General features: G+C 48.3%; 1 protein-coding gene across 2 annotated transcripts in view; it reads left to right on the top strand.

Moving 5' to 3' along the window:
* The window catches only part of LOC149317879 (DIS3-like exonuclease 2), a 343,644-nt gene that overhangs the window by 57,714 nt on the left and 270,166 nt on the right, over positions 1–15,764 (top strand). For both annotated transcript variants that reach the window (XM_089508605.1, XM_089508604.1), the window contains exon 6: positions 1,601–1,702. In XM_089508605.1, coding sequence (XP_089364731.1) covers positions 1,601–1,702 — 102 coding nt within the window. The remainder of the gene's footprint in view (positions 1–1,600; positions 1,703–15,764) is intronic.

Raw genomic sequence — 15,764 nt, 5'->3', positions numbered from 1 at the left:
AGTAGACCACAAGTTGAACATGAGTCAACAGTGCGATGTGGCAGCTAATAAGGCCAATGCAATGCAATGCAATGTCTGATTTACAAATTGTAAGCCGCTCTGAAGAGCAGGGTATAAATATTATTATTATTATTATTATTATTATTATTATTATTATTATTATTGCTGCATCAATAAAAGTATTGTGTCTAGATCAAGGGAAGTCATAGTGCCACTCTATTCTGCTTTGGCCAGGCCCCACCTGGAATATTGTGTCCAGTTCTGGGCCCCACAATTCAAAAAGGACATTGAGAAACTGGAGCGTGTCCAAAGGAGGGCGACTAAAATGGTGAAGGGTCTGGAAACCTTACCCTACGAGGAACGACTTAGGGAGCTGGGGATGTTTAGCCTGGAGAAAAGAAGTTTAAGAGGTGATATGATAGCCCTGTTTAAATATTTGAAGGAATGTCATATTGAGGAAGGAGCAAGCTTATTTTCTGCTGCTCCAGAGAACAGGACCCGGAGCAATGGATACAAGCTCCAGAAAAAGAGATTTCAGCTCAACATTAGGAGGAACGTCCGGACAGTAAGAGCTGTCCGACAGTGGAACACATTCCCTCGGAGTATAGTGGAATCTCCTTCCTTGGAGGTCTTTAAACAGAGGCTGGATGGCCATTTGTTGGGGATGCTTTGATTTGGATTTCCTACATGGCAGGGGGTTGGTCTGGATGGCCCTTGCGGTCTCTTCCAACTCTTTTCTCTCTCTCTCTCTCTCTCTCCTGGGCTATCCAATGAAACTGACTAGCAGGATGCCCAAGAGCTGGTAAGAGGAAATAATCCTTTATCCAAATGCAGAATTAGCTGGAAGGACTCGCCATTACAGGATGGGGTGATGACCTTTGGAAAGGATTAAAGACCCATTCACAAAGGATTTTTGTGGGAGCATAATGGTCTTTGGTGAGTCTTCACCATAGTTGCTGAGTGAAATCTCTGTATACAATGGCAGTCTACCAGTGGAGATGGGATGCTACTGTGGCAAACTGCCTCCATTCCTTGCTTGGCACCCTGTCCTGACAGCTTCTCATCTGTTAGTGGGAAAGGAATGCTGGGTTAGTTATACCTGGGCATGATTCAGCAAGGCCTTTCTTAAGGTCTCTATGAGGAAGCCTTTTGCTACTTTGTGGGAAAGCTACAGGTGAAAAACAGACGATGGCCTCTCTGCTGAGACTATTGAGGGAATGTATGGGTATCTATACGTTATGAGACTGAGCATGACAGGCTCTTGTTGGTGTGGAGAAGCACTCTTCATAATGCTGAGAACATTGTTGTTTCTTTCACGTTTACATATCCCAGATGCTGCCCCCTTCCTTGTTCCATGAGTCCTTGCAAGGTTGTTTTCTCAACCAGATTTCAATCCGTGGGTTTGGGCTCTTGTTTCAGAGATGAAGACACCTGCAGGAGACTCTGGGGACCAGTCCGTTCTATCTGTCATTCAGGTGTAGTCTCTGAAATGACAGCAGGGGCACCTGCTGTCTGTTATCCTAAGGGTGTTGAGCCACTATCCTTGCAGACTTTTCAAATCTACTTTATTTTCTCTTAAGAGGTTTTTTTTCTTTTCCAGGATGGTACTCGAGATATCTTCATTGATGGGGTTGTCGCTCGCAACAGAGCCCTCAATGGTGACATTGTGGTGGTTAAGCTGCTTCCAAAAGACCAGTGGAAGGTCAGTGCTCTAATTTTTTTTATTGCTGCTCTGATTGGCATCTTTTAAAGGTCCTTTTCTCCCATGAAGCAGTTGTGAGCTGTTAGCTGCTATTTTTCAAATTATATGCCTTTTGGTGAGCTGCTGCCCTGATGTCAAATTGACTTTCTTGACAATTTCGTTTTACTATGCATCCCCCCGTGTTCCTCTTCTTCACTCCCAACACTCTTGACTTTGTTTGGGTCTCTGCAAATGTTTAGAAATTCCAGAAATACCAGATCTTTTAATAATATTATCTATTTTAAGCTTAAAAACATGCACAAATCTGCAAACTTTTAAAAGTACTAAGGCCCGTTCCAGATGGGCGCTATGAGGTGCTGTTGTGACGTGCGAGGGGCGTTGCTTTCAGACGCCCCTCGCCCCTCACATGGGACGAGGGCGTCAAAATGGCAGTGCCCTGTACACATGGGCTCTGCTATTTTGACGTGATGGACGCCTAGCGTCCACACATCCTGGTGTCATTGTGACATTGGCGCACTGCAGCGTCACAATGACGCCACAAGAAGAACCCACTTTTTACAAGTTCTTTTTGCTCCACAGGGAAGCCCCGTGGTCTGGAAGCTGCTGCTTCCCCGCGGAGCAAACCAGGGCGCCGGGAGACCGCCCTTTTTGGGCAGTGTTTATCCCGCCTAAGGCTCTAAATACTTGCTTGTCTCATTCTCACATGGGAGAATAAGAAACTACACAAATTTTCTACTTGCCTGCAATACTTTTTTTGGCTCTTTCTAGAGCGCTTTCGTATTTTCAGGAATCATTTGGTGTAAATTGCACAGCTGAACGATGACAGCTGTTGCCTTGCTGCACAAATTTTGAAAATGAAAAGAATGAAGGTGCATCTTTTCCCACAACTAGCTGTTTCTACTCCTCCTCCAACTATTTACACCCTTTCCTATGTCTGAGGATTTTCTGTGCTTGTTGTGTGTGTATATGTGCACACACATGCATTCATGTACAGATATGCACATGTGGGATTTGCTTCACAAAGAAGAAAGAATAGTTTGACAGAGAGATGTTTTTGTGCAAATTAGGAAAACCTCAGCAGAAATGCAGAGCGCCTTGTTCGACTTGCATGCTGGAGCAGGAACTCTTGGGAGGCTGGTGGTTTCTCAGGAGACTTGTCTTGGTGTATCAAGTTAACCTCTTCTTTCAGGAATGAGAAATTTTGTGAATATTCTTCACTGCCGTTAGTGCTTTCTGCCGAGGATGGCACCAAACACCCCAAGATCTCTTGTGAAATATTTTCCTCAGTCTTTAATATTAGATAGAGCAATGAATGCAGCAGAGATGGGGAGGGGGGGGGCAATACATTCGGACAAACCACTGCTTCTGCCACATTGCTGGGCTTGTGCTGGCAAGGCAGAAGGTAGTGTTGGTACTGGGCAGAATTTCCCACTGGGAAGGGAAATACATTGTGGCTGAGTCTGGTATGGGTCAGCATAGAGTAGTAGTTCCGTATACGGACCTACATTAGGCCGAGCTGTATATTTTTATTTGTTGTTTATATCCCCCTTCCACTGCAAAAAACTTGGTAATGAAAGGGGCTGTACACCACCCGCAACACTTCAGATACATCCTCTGAAGCCTGCCCACCCATTTCATGCCGCATGGGGACATAGTCAGACAAAAACTGATTGTAGCAGCACTGAGACTTTTGGAGAACCCCGGCAGATCTCGATGCTTCTGAAATCATTTCACACCTCACTACAAGGACTTAGCCAGATATTTCCCTGAGCCTGTCTGCTTCCTCTGAGGGCTGAATGGTCTTGTGTGTGGGTGTTTTGGGTGCTGTGGAGGCTGGAAGGGAATGGCAACACTGGCAGAAAAGAAACCTAAGTATGCGTATGCCAATAAAAGGATGCCAGCCAGTGTCAGCTCAAGGCCTGGCACAGCCAGCTTCCTCCAATTCCAGGGGGTGTGCTGGTGGAACAAGAGAGCTCTGGATCCTATAGATCTGAACTATCTCCTGAATTGTACTGCCAGCATGCCACCAAATTCTGCCCAGTATGCTCCTATTAGAAGCACAGTGCAGAAATGATGCAGCTTTCCCCACAGTCCTTAAAAATGGGAGTGGGGTGGGGAATCTGGAATTAGAATGATTTGGGGGGGGGGTCATTGCTCATTTTGTGTGTGTGTGTTCTTGCCATCATGCTTTCCCAGACTCCATCCCTGTAAACACAAGATTTGGGAATTTAGTGTACATTTAAAAACAAAAGAAATAAAAAGAAACTTGGGCTTCACTGGAATTTGTAAAGGTGGCTGGATGGAGGCAGCCCTGTTGCACAATACGTGGGGGGTGAATTTATGAGCTTGCTTTGGGGAGGTGTTACAATGCCAACCTTTTGATATAAATTCATCTGCCTTTGGCATGAACTTGGAATATGTGATTTCCTTGAGTAAATATTTATTGGAGATGCTTGGGCATGAACAGGGCTCTGCAGGCATGGCAACCTGGCCTCAGTTGCAGGAGCTATCTTAGAAACTCTAGCTCCTGTGTTTCCAGTGGCCAAACATCACTGTGCCACCATTGATCCAGGTTGGCAGGTTGACATTTGGGCAAGGAGTGGCTGGGCCTCCCATTACATACTGTAAGCCAGGAGGACAACTATTGGTTGGGGATCACATTGGCCCTGCAAGAGCTCTGCACCCCTTGCCACCCCTCCACATTCGCTCGGGTTAAGGGCATAGGACCCCCGTGAAAGTGGAAAAAAATCAATTTTTAGCTGAAAGAATACCTTTCTAGGAATCTCTAGGTCCTCCTGCACAACTCTGTGTTCAACATCTACTGGAATTTGACCATAGACATGCTGGTGGACCTACAAGCACCTAGAGAAGTGTTTTCTCTAGGAATGTCTAGGTCTCCTGCAGTATGACTCCATGGTTAATGTCCAGCAGAGTCATGCTGGAGGACCTAGAAATTTTTTGGGAAAACATATTAATCAAATCCATGAATAATCACGGCTGCAAATGTGGAGGGGCCTCTGTGTGTGTATGTAGTCCAAATGCCTTCTAAGGACTGTGGGAATTTGACCAAGTGTTTGTCCCAAGGTGGGCCACTTTGATCCCAAGAGAGGCCTTTTTATAAGAGGAACTGACCTCTGGAATCCAGTTTCTAGATCACTTCCTGTTAGGAAAAAAAAGCATCTGCTGGCATTCTCCCACTGGAAAAATGCCCAAATTACAGGATTTTCATATTCAATTTCTTGAAAAATGGGACCAAATTTTTTTTTGTCACTGCAGATTGTTTTTGTATGCTTTCCCAGAGTACAGCTGTAAATGTGTTTTGCAGGTAAGAAGAGCACTTTGTTCTTCCTCTTCACCAGTGCTACATCTATGGGCAATGAAGTACCAGAATTTTGATTTGGGTATTCAAATTTTGGGGGACCATGCCCATGCCCAGCAAACTCATCTGAGCCTTTGTCCTGTTTACAGAGCTTAGAAATGTGGTGTGTGTTTTTTTAATGGCAGCCCCCAAGCTCTTGTCTTGTGATCTAGCTCATGGCTGTTCACATTCCTGTTGTCCTCTGTTTAAAAGGAAGCCTTGAAATCTCTATTGCTTTTCATATAGGGAAAAACCACTTGAAGACAAGAAAGCTAATTGCTAGACTTTTGGGTACTTGAAATGCTCATGGCGTATTCTAGACACTGGAGGTAATGGCTTCAGTGGACTCTTTGTGTGGGTTCATGTATGGGTTAGCCATGGTGACCATGCACAGGTTATTTTCTGACACATCTTGGAGATCTTTGAAGCCAGGAGAACTTCACATTTCCTCTGTCTGCTTCTCATTTGGCTTTCACGTCTTGTCTCCAGACTGTAATTGCTTAGAAACTCTTGTTTGGGTGCTTGCATGTACTTTGTCTGGGGATATAAATACTGTGGTCTCATCCTGAGGGTAGCAGCCAAACATTAGGTAATTGGTAAACCCAAGAGGCAAGAGAGATTCACTTTCCTAAACTGTCCCATGTGTCGAGGTGTTAATTCCACCATGAGAGAGTCTCAGACAAACCTGCGGGAGGGAGGTTTGCTCTGACAAAATAGATGATTGTTAGGCTTGAGTTGGTTTGACTTACAAGTCTTCCGCTTTTGAATGCTGAAGGGGAAGTGTAAAGGACTGTAACCGATCCGAAAACAATTGTCAAGCCAACACCAGTCTTAAATCTATTATGGCTTGTCCCTCCCACAACTGCCGCAGTTGTTTGTTCGGATGGTGTTTTCAAGATACAACAGCTTGTTTGTTTCTTTTAACGGCCAGCTTTTCTTGAGATGACTGTTTCGGAGTCTTCCTTTCCAAGCTTTTTCTTAAACAGGGACACATTACGCTAGATTATTGTTAATCCAACCTCTTATATAACTGCCGTTGTTCTGGGCTATCTGCATCTTCAGTTCTCATGGAACTAATTTTTCTTAGAATTGTTTTTCTTTTGCCAGTGAGTAGGTTTGAGACAGATTCATTAACAGGATAATTACATTATGGGAGTGTTTGGGAATCTGAGCCTTGTAGGAGGAAGTCAGTTTACCTGTTACCCCCAATCAAATGTTCTGCATTAAAATTCATCCCAACTGTCTTTGTTATTGTTGTTTTTAGATTTGGTTTAGTTGCATTTCCGTCTGCCAGAGAGTGATTGCTTGCAAGACTCCATACTCTGACCAGGGTCTCAAGGCAGAACGACATGGGAGGATAGTTCCAAGGGAAGCGCATGCTCATCATCTGACTGCCTTAGCTAAGCACTTCGCCATGTGCTGGACATCCACTCACAGCACCTCCCAATGACCTTGTTGGGTGAGAAAAATGAGAATGGTAGTCCAGAACATCTGGAGGGCTCTAGGAAAAAATGCTTTCCTCAGTGCAGAATAGCTTGAGAGAGTGCTATTTACTTTAATCCTAAACAGCATGAGGCACACTACCCCTTGGGAACATCCTTCTAATTGAAGGTCATCAAAGCCTTTGCTTCAGCATCTTCTGGAGAAAATATTATAATAATCATTGTACAAACAACAACACACTGATCTTCTTTGCTCAGCCTTTTGCTGTTTAGTATCAGACTAGGCTCTTTGTTCATCAATAGGTTTTAACTAGCTAAGCCTGGTACATCTTTGCGATCTTTGCTTAAACTTGCCCATTTGGCACTTCAGTGGTATCTAAGTCTCTTTGTGATGTGATAACTCCACTAAATGTTTGAGATATTGGAATGAAACTTGGAATGCATGTTCAGAGTACAATTCTTTGTAGATCTTGGGGGGGGGGGGGATTAATTTTTGGACTATATCTCCTCAAATCCCTGAACTAGCATTTCCTCTAGTAAATTGTGTGATCTCAGCCATAGTGACGTTATGTAGCATTGAGACTTGTGTTTTAAATCAGTAAAATGGGTTTATAGCAGGGGTGGGAATCATGTAGCCCTCCAGATATTTTTTGGACCACAACTCCCAGCGTTCTGGATTAAGGCTGATGGCAGCCTCAGTCCAACAACATCTGGAGAGCTGTATTTTGCCTGCTCCTAGTTTACAGTGAGCTTCACTGAACAGGATGTGTAGAAATCCATCAGATCTTCAAGAGACTCTTTGCAGTTTAATAACATTGCCAACAGTAAGTTAAAAAAATAATAATGAAAGTATCTTCTTAAAAGTGAATATAATTTCCTTCCTTAAATGAAGCTTTCTCACTCAAGAAAACAAGTGTGAGGGATCCTTTTTGTGGCCTGCCCAACTGGGTAAAAGTGGTTCTTACTGATCTCTGTAAAGCAAATGAAGAGGTCACTTTGGGCAGCCAGATGCAAAAGCTGCTCAGATAATATTAAAAGCAGGTACAGCATGCATGTGATGTTCAAGGCACTTTAATTAATTCATTATTAGCAGCCATAGAATCCTAGAGTTGGAAGAGACTAACTGCCTTGCAGAAATACACAGTCTAAGAGGACTCCCGTCAGATGGCCATCCAGCCTCTGCTTAAAAACCTCCAAAGAAGAGACTCCACCACATGCTGAAGCAGCAGTGTCTCCCACGAACAGTTCGTACCATCAGGAAGTTCTTCCTAAGGGGGCCTCAAATGGGAGTATGGAATTTCTTTTCCTGTAGTTTGAACAAGTTCTGTTATTTGAGTTATCATCCTTCTTTTCACCAAATTGTCCTCAAGATGACTTATGGAAGGTCATATTGAGGCACATGCAAACCCCAAACTTACAGAACTCGTTAGCTCTTGGTCCTTTGGCTGAAGACCAGAGTCCAGAGCATGCTTCCTTTCTTTTCTCCAGTCTCAAGGCAAGTGGCAGCTGGATCCAAATGTTTCCTCATGGTGGGTGGGTACATGAGTTCTGCAGCTGCTTCTGTGCATTAACTGGCAATGAGGAGACTGGTTTGCTTTGACCTCAAACCTCCCTGACAACAGATGGCCATCCAGCCTCTGTTTAAAGACCTGTAAGGAAGGAGACTCCACTACACTTGAAGTGTCTTCCACTGTCGAACAGCCCTTACTGTCAGGAAGTTCCTCCTAATGTTGAGGTGGAATCTCTTTTCCTTTAGCTTGCCTCCATTGCTCTGGGTCCCAGTGGGTGAGTCTCTCCCCACTAAAAGCTAATTTAGCCATCGGAATGGACACATGTTGTATTCCTTTTCTGTGTCTTAGAAGTTTTTCAGTGTTGAATGAAGTTCATTGAAGAAGACTCAGGCCAGGTCACTTTCACCAGGATGTAATCCCTGCCATTTGGTGCATCCTAACCATCGGTAATACAAGTTGGATCTCCTTTATCTGGAATTCTGAAATCCGAAATGCTCCCAAAACCAAAACCCTTTTTCATAATTGACTAGATAGTAACTCCTTTCCTTTTGAATGGTTCAGTGTACACAACCTTTGTTTCATGCACACAAATTATTAAAAATATTGTATAAAATTATACACATAGGGTAAAGGTATATATGAAACATCAATCAATTTTGTGTTTAGATTTGGTACCCACTCTCCAGGATACTTCATTATGTTGTTGTTAACTGCTCTCAAGTTGACTTCATCTGATGGTGACCCTGTAGATGAGGCATCTCATCCAAGCTCCCCTATCTTCCATTGCTTTGTTTAGGTCTTGCAGATTCAGGCCCATGACCTCCTTGATTGAAGACCTGGTTGGGTCCGCCTCCCTTTCAGCTGCCTTCTACCTAGTATCTTTGCCTTTTTAAATGAGCATGCCTTCTCATGATGTGGCCAAAATATGATGGCTTCCATCTTGACTTCCAGGAGAGCTCAGGTTTGATCTCTTCAAGGACCCACTGCTTTATGTTTTTGGCTGTCCATGGTATCCTCAAAACTCTTCTCCAACACCATATCTCAAATGAGTTGATTTTCTTCCTATGTGTTTTCTTCACTGTCCAGCTTTTGCACTTGTACATGGTGATGGGGAATACAAAGTATTGGAAGATTCTAAGTTTAGTGCTCAGTTGTATATCTTTGCTATTTAGGATGTTGTCTAATCCTTTCACCACTCACTTTTCTACTCCTAGACTTTTTCTTATTTCTTGACTGCAGCCTCTATGCTGATCTGTATTTGATCCAAGAAATGTTTAACTATTTCTTCATTGTCTAGGTCAAATTTTTGTAGGTTCTCCATGGTCATTATTTTTGTTTTCTTTCCTTATGTTCAGCAGCAAGGCTGCCATTGCACTTTCTTCTTTGACCTTCCTTATTAATTGTTCCAAGATCTTTTCTGCTAGTAGTTTCGTGTCATCTACATATCTTAGATTTCATTGTATAAGTACATGCAAATACAGGTGTTCCAAAATCCCCCCATCTGAAAACCATAACCCTCTCAACAGCCTCTGTTTAAAATCCTTCAAAGAAGGACACTCCACCACACTCCAAGGCAACATATTCCACTGTCGAGCAGCTTTCACAATCAGGAAGGTCCTCCTAATGTTGAGGTGGAACCTTTTTTTCTGTAGCTTGCATCCATTGCTCCATGTCTGTTCTCTGGAGCAGCAGAAAACAAGCTTGCTCCCTCCTCAATATGATATCCCTTCAAATATTTAAACAAGGCTATTGTATCATCTCTTACTCCAGGCTAAACATACCCAGCTTCCTAAGTCTCTCCTCATAGGGCATGGTTTCCAGATCTTTCACCACTGTGGTCACCCTGTTGTGAATATGCTCAAACTTGTCAATATCCCTTTTGAATTGTGGTGATCAGAACTGGACACAGTATTCCATATGAGGTCTGACCAAAGCAAAATAGTCAGTTAATGATAGCTAGCAATTCATCAGTATAATGAAAAAAGTAACAACAGCTGAAACAAGAATATTGTGAAGACATTGCACCTGCAAATCATAGCCATATTCAGAGAGCATTTCAAAAGGGCTGAGAATGTGGAGAGATTGTTGCTTAGTACCAGAGGGATCCCAGATTGGCTACCAAGCAAGCCTCCTTGCGTAAGGCTTTCTGGACATGGGAGCCACAGTGAAATAGGTTCTTTCCTCAGTTTTTTCTTGAATTATTTGGAAAACTGTGGCACTTAAGTCTCCAGTAATGATCTCAGTATATGAGTAGATCCTGTTGCCTGAAAGGTAGTGAACTTGGATTAGGTGTTACCACTCAGTGGTGATGGCCTATAACTTTGCTGTTATGACAGTGATCTACAATCAAGGTCACCTGTAAAATGAAGGCAAGTGCACCAGGAGTTGGGGAACAGATGGCTTTCCTTGCAAGAAGGTGACTGATGCACAAGTCTGGAAACAACTCAAAATCTGTTTTGCACCTGGCTTCTGTTTAAATTTTCTCTGGATGTTCTTTTGGAAGGAGCTGTTGATCCTTTGAAGTAGGCAGTTACTTCCCAAAGTTTGCAATGCAGCTGTGCAGCTGGCCTCTTGCTGCTCCTTGACAACTGTTTTTATTTTATTTTTTGTGGGAGTGCTGGTGATTGAGGAAGGTGCTTCTTTTGTCAAGTGCTTTCTCAGGGCAAAGGATATGGCAGGCAATATTAGCAGACACACATTTCCTTCGTGTTCTTTACTAACTAGGACGTGAGCAGGGTTACCATGTGAGTTTGAGGTTAATAAAGAATATGTACCCCATTGCTGGGAGGTTAATTAAAACACTGGCTAAGTTGTTGGTGTTAAGTGCTCTCAAATTGACCTCATCTCATGGTCCATAGGTGAGATTTCTTCTTCGTGGTCTCTGCGAATCATACAAATGGGTTTACAAATGGGTTTCACTGCGCCTGCGCAGTGCTGTTCGGAAACTTCTGGAATCACTGGGCAAAGTTTACTTTGCAACATATAGAAACTTTTTGGCGGTAACTCTGCCCACCCGTTATAAGGCCCCTGCCTTCCCGCTCTTTTCCCAGTTCCTTTTTTCCGCCACGCTAGCTGCTTCAGGGAACTTCGCTCGCTTTAGCTTGCAATCGGAATCACTTTCACTTTTGACCTCGGACCGTCTCTTGACCATTCTTTGTCTCCCGCCCCTGGTAACTTCGAACTCTCGGACTGTTGACCTCGTTTCTGGACTTTCCCTTTCAACTTGTCGACTTCGGAAAATGCCTGCTCCATTTAAGAAGTGTGATGTCTGCGGGGGCAAGGTGCCCATCCAGGACCCGCACTCCTCCTGCCTCCTTTGCTTGGGCAAGGACCATGATACGAAGGCTTGCCCGCTCTGCAAGTCCCTCTCATCTCAGACTCGCAAGAACCGTGAGTCCCGGCTCACTTCGGCCATCACTCTGGGCAAGGTTCAGGAGGGAGGCCCCCGTCCATCGTCGGCTCCCTCGGCTGCGCCGCCTGCCTCATCTTCCTGGGCGAGTGTGTCCAGCGTGGTGTCTGCCCCGCCGATGGCAGGATCATCCACCACCACCGATGTGGCCCGTGGTTCACATAAACCCAGTGCCACCGACAAGCCCTCCAAGTGCCCCCACAAGCAGTCGGGGACTGAGGGTACCGACCCCAGGGCAAAATCCGGGAGGAAGCCGTCCCCGGAGGGCTCGCGCGCAAAGGATCGCGCAGAGGCGGAGGTCTCGTCGGTCCTGACTCCGTCCTCCAAGGCGTCGTCGAAGGCATCTCGACACGCCTCCAAACTGCCTGAGACGGGGCATCCTCTTCGGCAAAGGCTGCACCGGTGGAAAAGGCGAAGACATCTAAGCCTCAATCCACGGGAGCCGTTGTCCTGCTGGACCTGCCGGACAACCCCTTCTTTCCCCCCGAGGATCAGGCCGAGACGCCGCGGTCGTCTAAAAAGAGGCACCACAAGGAGGCAGCTGAAGGCTCCGCACCAAAGAGGTCCAAGCCCTCCAAGGACAACACCGGGTCGGAGGTCTCCTCCAAGGGAAAGGAGTACGCTTCCCACAAGCAACGCTCCCCGTTGAAGAAGGCTCCAACACCAGCCTCTTCGCGCCCTGATGGCTCCTCCGCCTCGCATGCAGCCGGTCTCCTGGACACACTGCTGCTGTCGATGGTCGACTTTGCCCGCGCCGATGCGGAAGCAGCTGATCTCCTTCGGAGAGTGTCACCTCCTCCTTCAATCCATTCGGAGGTCGACGAACCGATGGAGAGGGACACTGACATGTTTTTTGATGCCGAATCCGGGAGATACTACATGTCAGTGCCGAGGGAGACTGCCTTCAGGGAGTTCACCCGGCTCAACCTGCGCCCGGTGGCCCCCCAAGATGACGAGCCTGCTCCTTCCCATGCGACGGCCTCAGCCTCTGCACCGCACTGCTCCCCGACGGAGCCATCGGCCCTGCAGATCCCGGCGCGTCCAGCAACTTGAGTCAGGGTCCCTGACATCCCGCTTACCTCGAACACTGACTCCGAGGAAGAGCCCTTGCTACTGTCGGGGGAGCTTTCGGACAACGATGACACCTCCGTCCAGGCGTCTCCGCAGCGGATGCACCACCTGGAGCCTTCCTCCCCGACGGATGATGTGCGCTCGTTTAACGAGCACATCATTAAGATGGCAAGGGCCCTGGACACTGAGCTCTCCTACCCCGAGGAGGAGGCTCGGGATCCTGTGGAACGTCGGGTGCATGGCCGGGTGCCCACGCCTCCCTCCATCCCGCTGCTGCCGTCCCTCGAGTCCATTGTCCGGAGGTCGTGGGATGCACCAGCCTCCCTCGTCGGATCGTCCAGGAAGATCGAGTCCCTCTACCGGATCTCCCCGTTGAGTTGCTCTTGGTTGGCCAAACACCCCAAGCAGAACTCGGCGATCGTAGAGGGGGCTCAGCAGGGCTTCGTCCCCAAACAGGCAACTTCCCCAGTTGACCGGGAAGCGAAGAAAGTTGATGGTCTGGCCAAGAAGGCCTACTCGGGGCGGCCCTCGCAGTCAAGGCCATCAACTATAACGCCTGCATGGGGGCGTACATCCAGACCCTCATGGAGGGGATCTCGCCACTCATCCCAGACGAAACCCAGCGACGCCTGGTAGAGATCCGTGATGAGGCCAATTCGATCGGCAGCTGGCTCATCACCGCCTCCAGAAATGTGGCTGACTGTGCGGGTCGGGCGATGTCGGCTTCGTTGGCTCTGCGCCGGCATGCGTGGCTGAGGGGTTCGGACCTCAATGCCAACGTCAAGTCAGCCATAGAGGACATGCCCCTGGATGGTAGCGGCCTCTTCCACGCCGAGACCGACAAGCGCCTGAACCGCAAGTTCAGAATGAAGGCGGTGGTGAAGAAGCACGGGATGTCATCGGCTCCCTTGCTACTGTCGGGGGAGCTTTCGGACAACGATGACACCTCCGTCCAGGCGTCTCCGCAGCGGATGCACCACCTGGAGCCTTCCTCCCCGACGGATGATGTGCGCTCGTTTAACGAGCACATCATTAAGATGGCAAGGGCCCTGGACACTGAGCTCTCCTACCCCGAGGAGGAGGCTCGGGATCCTGTGGAACGTCGGGTGCATGGCCGGGTGCCCACGCCTCCCTCCATCCCGCTGCTGCTGTCCCTCGAGTCCATTGTCCGGAGGTCGTGGGATGCACCAGCCTCCCTCGTCGGATCGTCCAGGAAGATCGAGTCCCTCTACCGGATCTCCCCGTTGAGTTGCTCTTGGTTGGCCAAACACCCCAAGCAGAACTCAGCGATCGTAGAGGGGGCTCAGCAGGGCTTCGTCCCCAAACAGGCAACTTCCCCAGTTGACCGGGAAGCGAAGAAAGTTGATGGTCTGGCCAAGAAGGCCTACTCGGGGCGGCCCTCGCAGTCAAGGCCATCAACTATAACGCCTGCATGGGGGCGTACATCCAGACCCTCATGGAGGGGATCTCGCCACTCATCCCAGACGAAACCCAGCGACGCCTGGTAGAGATCCGTGATGAGGCCAATTCGATCGGCAGCTGGCTCATCACCGCCTCCAGAAATGTGGCTGACTGTGCGGGTCGGGCGATGTCGGCTTCGTTGGCTCTGCGCCGGCATGCGTGGCTGAGGGGTTCGGACCTCAATGCCAACGTCAAGTCAGCCATAGAGGACATGCCCCTGGATGGTAGCGGCCTCTTCCACGCCGAGACCGACAAGCGCCTGAACCGCAAGTTCAGAATGAAGGCGGTGGTGAAGAAGCACGGGATGTCATCGGCTCCCATCTCGCCCTTCTGAAAGAGGCATCACCCATGGCAGCTGCAAGGTCAGTCACAGGGGACCTTCCAACAAGACCGGCAACCTCAACAGCAGGGCTCCCAGAGACGCTGGTACCCCTCTCAGTCCTCCTCCTCCTCTGGCCATCGCAACTTTCCTTCCTGGTACCGAAAGTCCCGCCGGCAGGATACCGACCAGGGGAAGAAGAGAGCCTGAAGGGTTGCAGCGTGCTTCGTCTTTCCTTCCTTTTTCTTTTTGGACATTTTAAGGCCCTTTGTCACCACCTGGGCCTCCGTTACTACGGACTTGTGGGTCTTCAACATCGTCCGTAGGGGTTATGCCCTCGAGTTCCAAGAGCTCACCCCAACCGGAGCCTTCATGTCCACTCACCCCTCGGACACCCTTCTCGACGAAGTGCGCACTTTGCTGGACAACGGGGCAATCTCCCCTTTATCGCCTGAACAATGCTCCAGGGCTTTTTTCTCCAGGTACTTCACGGTACCGAAGGCGGATGGGGGCATCAGACCCATCTTGGACTTGAGGGAATTGAACTCTTTCCTTGAATACCGCCGGTTCCGGATGGTAACCTTGGCTTCTATTCTCCACCAGGGCCAGTGGTTCGCGACGGTCGACTTGAAGGATGCCTACTTCCACATCGGAATTCGGGAGTCCCACCGGAGATTCCTCGCCTTCGCCGTTGGCTCCACCGCGTACCACTACAATGTGCTCCCCTTTGGCCTTGCCACGGCTCCAAGGGTGTTCACGAAGTGCATGGCACCAGTGGTGGCATACCTTCATCAGAGGGGCTACAGAGTCTTCCCGTACCTGGACGACTGGTTGTTTACGGCCGACTCACAGCAGGAGCTCTGAGAGGCAGTCTCATTCGCCTTGCACCTTTTGGACTCCCTCAGACTGGTCGTCAACGAAGAGAAGTCTCACTTCACTCCGACCAGACAGGCCAAGTTCATCGGAGCCATCCTCGACTCCGAAAGATGCTCCGCCTTTCTCCCTCCAGACCGTTTCCAGGCGTTGGTGGCATCGCTGAGGCCTTGCATCTCTCACAGAAGGGTGAGGGCCAGGGACGTCCAAGTAGCTCTGGGCCACATGATGTCAACGACGTTCGTGACACCATGGGCAAGGCTTCGCCTCCGACCACTGCAGTCCTGGTTCCTCTTGGTCTTCTCTCCGATGGAGGACCCTCCGTCCAAGTGGCTCACGGTACTGAGACCGGTGGCCGCTTCACTGAGATGGTGGCTGGACTGCCGCAACGTCTGCATCGGGATGCCCTTCTATCAACCTCAGCCTCAATTGACTTTGACAACCGATGCTTCCCTGGAAGGCTGGGGCGCCCACCTGCTTGACCTGGTTGTCAAGGACAAGTGGCCGACCCAGGACAAGCATTTCCACATCAATGCTTTGGAGATGCTTGCAGTTGAAAAGGCTTTGAGGGCATTCGAATTCGCTGTCGCAGGCAAGGTGGTCCTCCTGAGGATGGAC

This window comes from Sceloporus occidentalis, unplaced genomic scaffold (genome assembly GCF_023333645.1).
Source record: "Sceloporus occidentalis isolate IW3139 unplaced genomic scaffold, rSceOcc1.0.p SCAF_2, whole genome shotgun sequence".
Lineage (NCBI taxonomy): Eukaryota > Metazoa > Chordata > Lepidosauria > Squamata > Phrynosomatidae > Sceloporus > Sceloporus occidentalis.
The sequence above is the reverse complement of the archived record's forward strand: the minus strand, read 5'-3'. Positions and strand labels throughout refer to the sequence as shown.